This window comes from Phoenix dactylifera, chromosome 3 (assembly GCF_009389715.1).
Source record: "Phoenix dactylifera cultivar Barhee BC4 chromosome 3, palm_55x_up_171113_PBpolish2nd_filt_p, whole genome shotgun sequence".
Classification (NCBI taxonomy): domain Eukaryota; kingdom Viridiplantae; phylum Streptophyta; class Magnoliopsida; order Arecales; family Arecaceae; genus Phoenix; species Phoenix dactylifera.
Window position 1 is genome coordinate 4,551,389 of NC_052394.1, and position 9,536 is coordinate 4,560,924.

Below are 9,536 nucleotides of genomic sequence, written 5' to 3' on the forward strand. Positions count from 1 at the left end.
GCTACATATGACAGGGACCGCGATCTCTCTTCTTGGGACGGTCATAATCTCCAGCTGACGGGGCAGTCCATCTTGGATCAGGTTCAACCATGTCAGCTACTCTCCGGTACTTGTAAAGCTTTGCACCGATTAGGTATCATCCAAAGTTGATCATCCCTAGCGCAGCAATCAAGCTGACAACGGCTAGAGGTGTCTATGTTATCCGGCGGCCAATTTGTGGCCCCCCGAATCAAGCCGACAACGGCTGTGCTCAGGTAAAAGCCGGTGGCGATGATCCGCCAGACCATCGCTAGCTGTTGCCATGCTCCGTAGCGGCTGGGGGAATGCCTGGTGGTAGAGGCTACTTGGCCTGGAAAGTGCAGCGCCTCGGCAGCTCCAGTCATCGCCAGCGGCAGCACGACCCATAGCGTCGACATGGGCACGAACCACCCGGCCCGGCCCTCGGCATGGTGTGCGTGCAAGACGGCGGACCGCCTCCGCTCGACCAATGCGGAGGCTGCCATGGCGGCAGCATCGAGCACTTGGCCAAGGCTGATGCGCTGGAGAGGCGTGGAGACGTGCTCGGCGAGGCAGTACCGCAGCGGGAGGAGGCGGCGGTCGAGGAGGGAGAGGAAGATGGCCGTGGCAGGGAAGGTGACGACTGACCCAGAGCCGGCGGGGACAGTGAAGTAATCGCCGAGGGAGCGGTCCATGGTGAGGGCCTGGAGGACGCTGAGGCTGTTCTGGGTGGCAATTAGCACGCTGACGAAGATGCTGGAGGTTCAGAGGGGGATGATTCGTATCAAGGCCTTGACATGTTCCACTTGTTGGACGGTGCAGAGGCGCCCGGGCTTGGCGATGGAGCCGTCCGGGTTGGCGTCGCCTTGGGAGATCAATGCAGCGCGGTTTAGGAAGCTGTCCTGCGTCGCGGCTTACGCACGTTCAGGTCAGCAACAATTAATTGTCGTCACGTTATTGAAAACTGAAACATGGTCAGGGAGCAGACTTTAACAATCTTGTTGTGAGGACCAGAAAAAAAAAATCCTTTGGTTTGATGGGCCGGCCTAAAGAGGCCTGGCCCATCTCCAATTTCAAACGTGCCCTGAGCACGGTCGTGGAAGAGGGGGCGTTAGGGGAGACCGATCATCGGGGGAGATCGATCGCCGGAGAGGGGACGGTTCCGAGAATCGGCCAGCCGTGGATGAGGCTTTAAAGCCCTCTTCCCTTCAGCGAAGACCGCCCCCCCCCCCCCCCCCCCCCCAAAAAAAAAAAAAAAAAAAAAAACGGGTGAAGAGATCTTGGATCCGTGCGTGTTGATACGAGTTTACTCACGGATTCTCGTCGGAAAGGTTGCCGGAGCATCCCATCGGACTGAGGTAAGCATGGCTCGCCCCTTGCGCTTTATTTGCTAGTTTTAGGGCTGCGTTGGTTAGGATTTGGCTGGTGAGATCGTTGGAGAAGAGTCAGAAACAGGGTACCTTTGTTTCGGCTCCTCTCTTCCGGATCTTGCCGCCGCCGGCCGCTGGGTTGGTCGGGATCCATGGCGTTTGGGGGTTGATCGGGACTGTGTGAGGGATTTCTGGGTTTGGTTGGTGATGGGAAGTAGTAGATCCGAGGTCTTCTTTCTCGTGATCCCATCCTCTTCTTCCCTTCTTCTCGACGGTTGGCCGCCGGTGGCGACGATTGTGAGTCGTGGGCCGCTGTGGCTGCCGTCGGATGGGGGCCGAGCCACCATCACGGTGGCCTTCTATTGATGATGGTGGATGGGAGGAAGGAGTTCTTCCGGTTCTTGGGGGAAGAAGAAGAAGAAGAGATCTCTTCTTCCCTCCTTCTCTTGGCCGACCACCATTGTCGGCGACTGCAACAGTGGCGGCTGACGATAGTTTGGCTAGGGGTGGCCGTGGTGTTGTCGGGTTGGGGAAGTAGAGGGCACAACCACCATGGTTGTTGCCCTTGGACCAAAGAGATTTGAGGGAGGGAGATGTACTTCCAACCATGAAGAGAGAGGGATCTTCCCTTCTCTTGGTCTCTTCACCGGGACCGGCCATCTTCGCCGGCATGGCAGCGGCTACGGCTGGCGACGACATAGGCCAGTGGTACAAGGGTGGGAGTCGGGCCACCCCGACTGCCCCTAGATCTGAAGGGATTGAGATGTTTGGGGACCTGGTGATGGACCCCATAGTAGATGTGAATTATGATTTAGAATATTTAAATATTAAATATTTTAGTTTGTGATTTAATTGATGTTGTAGGAGGAGAGGCAATGGTGCCAGGAGATTTTGATCAGAGGACTCAGCACCCCGGCTCGTAAGTTGTGATTTGGATCCGAGTTTGAGTCAGTCTACAAATTCCGGTAAGAATCCTTATATCTGAGCACCTCTATTTATGCATGTATTTGATTTATCATTGAATTTATTTTGTAAGTATGTTATTATTAGATTTATGAGCTGGTATGACACATACGAGGTATGCATCTTGGTTGCTATAGAAATATTGAAATAATTAAATTGGGGAGAATAATCATATCTTTGAGAATACATGAAAATATGTGATGTGATTGAAATTTGATTAAACATGTAAAATTAGATATGTAAAATGGGTTGGACTAGCCTCGTCATGAGATAGCCTCTACGAGCTTATGCGTAGGATAGCTGCCACGAGCTGATGCGTGGGATAGCCTCCACGGGCTTACGCGTGGGATAGCCTCTACGAGCTTATGCGTAGAATAGCCTCCACGGGCTTATGCGTGAGATAGCTGCCACGAGCTTATGCGTGGGATTTGTACAGTCTTGGACTGGGTCATGATTTTGGTTAGTCCAAAGCTAGAAGTGAAAAACTTAAAATTTGGGAATCAGATTAATACGAAAGTGAGTAATATAATGTGTAAAAAAGTATTTATGTAAATGTAATGGTTTATATATATACTCGTTGATTATTGAGCCTTTTGAATGATGAAATAACACTTATTTGTTGCTTAGATTGTTTTCTTATTATTACCGGTGCGGCTGTTGGGTTCTTACTGGGCTGGAAAAGCTCATACTACACTTATTTTCTTTTTCAAAGGCACTAGATTTGTAGAATCCGTCGGGTGAGACGAGAAGTGAGATTGATCTGAAGTCAGACTGCTAGATAGTTAAAAGTTAATTTATCTTTTACTTATGAACATTTGAAATGGTGTAATCAATCAGTACATTTTAGTTGGTTTGGTTTAAATACATTAATAATTTTTAATATTTTTATGAATATTGTACCTTTTTAGGCCTTACATGATCTCTAGTTTTACTTTAATAATTATGTGACTGTGTCATATGGTCGACCCGAGTGGTGGGTTTGGGGCGTGGCACTTGTCCTTTCTGATCAATTCTAAATCTTGTGTTCACTTTCTATTGTTCTTATATTTTTCTTTCTTTTGCAGATTTTTTGTGGATTTACTTTTGTTGAATATGTTTGTAGTTTGCACTTTTACCTTAAGTCTATTTGAATTATTTTATTTTAGTTTAATATTTGATATAGCTTTGATCTTCTTTAACCATTTGCCGTGTTGTATTCAGGTTTCTTTTTTTTTTTCAGTTTGTACGATTTTTATTAGTAGTCTAGTTTATTTTGCTAGTCACATTTGTATTTAAAATTTCAATTTTTATTTTTTAAAATATATCCATGTTACTATTTTTATATTTTGGTCACTTTATTTTTTCTGTCTCCATCTTAGTTCTATTTGTATTTTGAAGTTTATCTTTCTTTTTCTCCATCATATTGTGTTTTTCGTATTTTCGTAATTTATTATTAATTTTTTATGTTTTATTTTCTTTTTAGTTTTTGTTTGTTTTTGTATCATTTGTTTTAAGATTCTCTCTCTCTCTCTCTCTCTCTCTCTCTCTCTCTCTCTGATCTCTCTCGGTAACAGGGAATGGAAGATTACTATATTTAAATAAAGGATATGCCACTAGCATCTGCTCTAACAAGATAAGCAAGATCGGAAGGAAAAATTTCCAGTAGGAAGGGGGTAAGAACAAAATGAAGAGGTTGCCCAGAAAATCCTCCTCCTTACCCCATTAATCAGATATATAATATGAGATAAAGGTAGTGCTTAACTAATATCCATTATACTTACAAGACAATCCCTATCTAATTATTGAAACCTACCATTAAGTGGCATCTGTTCTTCATTTCTAATATGCTAGTAAAAAGTAACTGCCAGCTTAAGCTTTTATGAATTTATGCTCCAATTCGGTGCTCATGATTTGGTTGACTGCATTACCTGAAACTTTGAGATAGGACCGTCCGACGAGGAAGAGGGCTTTCATGTCCCAATAAAAATTCTCAGATTTTTCTTAGCAAATCCTCCACATAGATCACTATCATTCCTGTTGCACTCTCACTTTTGGGTGATTGATTTTTGCCATGTAACCAAACACCACTCCCAAGTTATTTCATAGTTTAGGGAAAGGTTTGTAATATACAAAGGGGCGTCTTTGCCATTTCTCTTGACATTCTTTTTAACAAAGTGGATGGCCTACTTCCCTCGCAACTATAAAATTGAAAACATATTCGATAATTTTAAGACTAGAGCTATTAACTTACTCATCGCATGGTTTGCAGGTAGTCGACTACTCGACTCTTGTCCCAGAGTCATGATAATTTAGCTACATATGATAATAACTATAAGATTACTTAATTAACCTCTACTTTGTGAGCTTGCCTGGCCTTCAACTTTCTCGGCTGCACTCTGGTACTGGTAGAACCTTGCACACAACACGAAGTATCCAAAGTTGATCATCGCGAGCACGGCGAGCGTCCAGTACACATTATCCAACCTAGAGTCGTTTATGTTATCCGGCAGCCAATCCGTGACCCTGCGAACCGCGTCGACGACGGCCGTGCTGAGATAAAATCCGAGAGCCATAAGCAGTGCAATCATCCCGGTCGCCGTGCTCCGCAGCGACGCAGGGAACTCGTGGTAGAACAGCGCCACCTGGGCCGGGAGGTGCAGCGCCTCCCCGGCCCCGGTCACCGCCAGAGGCAGCACGAGCCACAGCACCGACATCGGCACCACCCACCCGGACCGGCCCTCGGCGTGGTGCGAGCGCACGATGCCGGCTCGCCGCGTCTCGACCAGCGCGGAGGCCGCCATGGCGGCAGCGTTGAGCAGCTGGCCGAGGCCGATGCGCTGGAGGGGCGTGGAGTTGCGGCCGGTGAGGCGGCGCCACAGCGGGAAGAGGAGGCGATCGAGGAGGACGAGGGAGAGGACGCTGGCGCCGAGGCCGGAGACGGGCATGGAGCCAGGGGGGATGGAGAAGCGGCCGGGGCCCAGGGAGCGGTCCATGGTGAGGGCCTGGAGGACAGTGAAGCTGCCCTGGGTGCTTAAACAGACGGTTGTGAGGATGCCGGAGGACCAGAGTGGGAGGATTCGGATCAAGGCCTTGAAGTCTTCCACTTGTTGGACGGTGCACAGGCGCCAGGGCTTGGCGGTGGTGCCGTCCCGGCAAGCGTCGCCTTGGGTGATCAGCGCAGCGCGGTTTAGGAAGCTGGCAGCATCCGGAGACACACTCCGATCAGCAAATGAAGTGGAAAAAGTCGATTAAATGGGGAGGCTGATCATAAAGAATAGTTCATTGGATCGACAAATTAATACTAATCCAATAATTTAATACTGATTTAGTAATTTAATGTTCAACCAATTTCATTGTATGGCAACAAATTTGTGAGTTTCACCAACCTCTTTATGTCCCGCTTGCCAAGAAATCTTCTTATACACATAAATGGCCATGGAAGCTTTGTAGCGGTACTCCATTTGAAAAAGTGGGCATGCATTTTGGTTTATCGTAGTCGGTGGTGGTTCCCAATAAAAAAAAATGCTTTATGCTGTTTAACTGTGCATACAAAAATATTTTTTTGGTCTGCAAAATGCTGATTTGGTAACTCGACATCCAACCACTCTCTTTATTCCATTAATTCTTATGAGTTTTGCTATATTATTGAGTACAAAATGGAGTGCACACTATAGCTTTTTCCTAATTTCCTATACTCTCTTTTCCGCTCCTTGGGGTGTACATCCACGTAGTCAAAATGAGATTTCAAATAATGATAATTATATTGCCAAAACATTCATTATAGCATTCTCGGAAAATGTTTCATTTATCTCATATATAAAAAATAATTGATATTCTATTGCAGCTGTTGTTAGGAGATGGCAAATGAGAACTAATTTATTTATTTTTTAAATAAAGGAATATGTTCGGCTCACTATTTCCGAATGACCTTCATCAGTCGCCTTTCTTCTATAATGAAAGGAATTACGGACGGGACAACTTCGCGTTGTACGTGCTGAAGGATTAAGCTATAGGACCTCACCATCTGCCATCCAAAAACAATATTAGCACTCTTTCTTCTCGCATCAAAAAATAATTGGATGTGGTGGGAATGGTTGCTGTCTTCCACCACGGGAGAACCTTCCATAGCACTAAAACTTTGAAGGATAAGATTTTCCTGGATCCGTACAATATATACATACATACATATGCGCGCGCGTGTGTATTTATTTATTATTTGAATGAGCTTGGGATAAGCATGCTGTTACTAAAATCTTAATGATAGTTTGTTAAGAAGAGAAATATAATAGTGATGTTTGCTTGAGATCATGGTGACGTTTCTCAAATAGCATGAGCAATTTTAAAAGTTCTCAGCATGCAACTTTGCTTTTTCTCTGGTAGCATCAATCATCCATCACCATAATTATATCAGAAAAAGGTCAGCACTCATGAGTCATGCTCAAGGCCTTCTCCTCAGCTGTCACCATCTTCTTTTATTTTTGTTAGTCCTCCCTTTTGCTCTATTATTACATTTTGTCTTATAATGGATGCAGTTCCAACAAAGCTTTGACACCATATCTTGCACCTGATCTTTAAAAATGGCAACGGTTTCTAAATTATATTGAATCGAACCAACAAATACTGTCTGCAGCAAGTCTAATATGAATGTTTGATAGCCGATATAATTTGGGTGTCTTTTTGGGAGGCATCCCTCTCCTGAGCAATTCGTTAGCTAAAGATTCCGAGTTTGAAATGAAATGTTACTCTCTTACCATACTTCTCGAATAAAAAGAAAGAGAAAATTATCCGATATGATCATTAGGCCATTAATTAGGTGCTTACCTAAAACTTTGAGTTGGAGCAACAGGGGAGGGCATGGCCACCTCGGTAGGTCCACGGTCGTAACCCGAGCTGCCCGTCGACGGTGACGCTGCAATAATTGCGGCAACGATGACGCGAGCCAGTCCCGTAAATGGGCTCCCCTGGGCCCCAGTCCTGCGGTAGAATGGCGCACCGAGGAGAATGACAACCACACTGATGGCGTTCATGGCAGCACACAGGCCGAAGCCCAAGGCCCAGCTTATGCTATCCTGGATGTAGACTACGGCAGTGGCTCCAATTAAGGCTGCTGCATAGAGGATGATGAATTAAGTACCAGTTGATGAAGACGTCTTGATCCTGGACCTCGTCAAATTGGTTTGCACCCAGAGTAATATTGTTGAACCGCGTTCCTCCGATCCCGATGCCCAACAGCAAGACGGCAGCATAGAGGACTGCAAACTGGCCGATAGATGCTGCTTCGCATGCACCGGAGACAGGTGTGCATGGAGAAGGATGCAGCCATCGGAGGACTGCACGTCAATTGATGCAAATATATATATCCTAATTAATTTGATGACAATAGTTGCGCGCATGCATGAATGCATCAGCAAAAAGAAAAAAGAAAAACATCAAGGAGGTGGCGGGACATCTACCTGCTTAGCTTCCTGCATGCTGATATCATTAAGTGGTCTCATCATTTTCAATTCTAGGCTTTCAGAAATTTTGTGAGGAAGGCATGATTTTGTGGTTGATTCTTTCTATTAATTCTAGTTTCTTTATTCACAAGAATACTCATGTCTCTACGAAGCATGCATGCATTATTCTTGACGTATACATATATATATATATATATATATATATATATATAGGCAAAATGAATTATATGAGTGATTACTAGCAAGGAGGCCGTGGTGGAGAAGGCAACGACGGGGAAGCATCCAAAGTAGGCATCGGAGATGATGGCTCCGGCCAGGGGGGCGAGGCTGGTGCAACCATTGATGATGTTCGAGATCTGAGCAGAGTCGACGCTCTTCACGTTGTACACCTTCATCAGGTACACTATGAAGTTGTTTAGTACTCCGCTTACGACCAGCGACATCCCGAACATGGTCCCTGTGGGAAAATTAAGCATAATTAATATTAGGATATTAGACTGAGAGGTGCATGGCGAGGAGGGAGGATTGAGAGAGATACCTGCGATGAAAGGGAATGTGATCCAACCTCCTCTTTTGCGAGCGATTTGAGCTTCATTGACGTGCACCTCAGGTTCCTCATCAGATTTGGGTTCCATTCACTCGCTCTCTCTCTCTCTCTCTCTCTCTCTCTCTCTCTCTCAGCTCACTTCCTGCTCGCCTAAATCTTGCTTGGAGAAGAGCACTTGGTGGAGCTCCATATATAGCAGTCCCGGGCGCATACAAAAGGAGGAAAAGCGTCGCGCAAATGGAAGGATATATGTCTCCGATTTGTTTTACTGCACTTCCTAATTTTCCTTCCATTTCTCTTCTTCATGGATTGTGATGTGCGCTTATTAAAAATGGGATATGTACGGACTGCCTAAATAGGTGCCAGAGTCTTTGCGTCAAATCAACAAAGGTCTTCCGTTTACTTTATATCAACTAGCACATAACCTACATGATATGATAAGTGGTACAATTCTTTTTTATTTTTACATTATTTCTGAAATACAATATAACAATATATTAAATTTTAATAAAGAAAAATTTTTAACGACAAATTTTTTGTGGGACATCAAATAATAAATTTAATTATCACTAATTAAAAATTTTCATTATTAATACAAGTATTTGGATGGCGAAAAAAGAACTTTCTTAAAAATTAAGCTTTCTTGTAGAAACTTCTGTTGTTAATATCAGTGTTCTTAGTACCAGCTCCATGCAACATGCGAGATATGATTTTTTTCTCTCTTTTTTTCAAATTATTTTTGAAATATAATGCGGAAATTGAATAAATTCTATTAAATAAAAAGTTTTAATAATCAAATTTCTATTGCATATTAAATAATTATAAACTTTAATGATGACCAAGTATATTAATATATTGCTGCATATTAAACCATAAGCTTTGATAATAGAAGAACATACCAATCTCGAAATTGTTAACACCGGCATCTATATGCTGAATAAAAAAATTTGCACATTATGCAATGAATTTTAATAATGAGCAAACATATTAATACGCCGCTACTAACACATATTGCATATTAAGCAATGAATCTTAATAATAGTTGAGTACATTAATAACAATACTATTAAGATCGGTATCCATATGGCTGGCAAATAGAAAACTCTGGTCACCATTTTAGATTATACAATGGATAAGAAAAAGTTTCAAGCCAGTCTTGCAGATAAGACCTTCAACGTTATGAATATTATGACAAATCACTTGACCCTTCCAAATGTCATTCAC

At 43.8% G+C, this 9,536-nt stretch overlaps 2 protein-coding genes across 2 annotated transcripts; both read right to left on the reverse strand.

Moving 5' to 3' along the window:
- Positions 1–92: 92 nt before the first annotated feature.
- On the reverse strand, positions 93–692 carry LOC103702090 (protein NRT1/ PTR FAMILY 2.6-like). The gene has a single exon (XM_008784384.3). The coding sequence runs from the start codon at positions 690–692 to the stop codon at positions 93–95; it is 600 nt and encodes a 199-aa protein (XP_008782606.1).
- A 3,719-nt stretch (positions 693–4,411) lies between these two features.
- LOC103702216 (protein NRT1/ PTR FAMILY 2.7-like) lies at positions 4,412–8,585 on the reverse strand. Its single transcript, XM_039125154.1, is given in 6 exon segments — positions 4,412–5,504; positions 5,696–5,797; positions 7,131–7,435; positions 7,437–7,670; positions 8,005–8,222; positions 8,304–8,585. Coding segments are annotated over 6 exon segments (1,806 nt in total). The 5' UTR covers positions 8,401–8,585; the 3' UTR covers positions 4,412–4,654.
- Positions 8,586–9,536: the final 951 nt, after the last annotated feature.

Bases quoted from the DNA above. Each gene is read 5' to 3' on its own strand.
- LOC103702090 (XM_008784384.3), bottom strand. From the start codon at position 692: ATGGACCGCTCCCTCGGCGATTACTTCACTGTCCCCGCCGGCTCTGGG.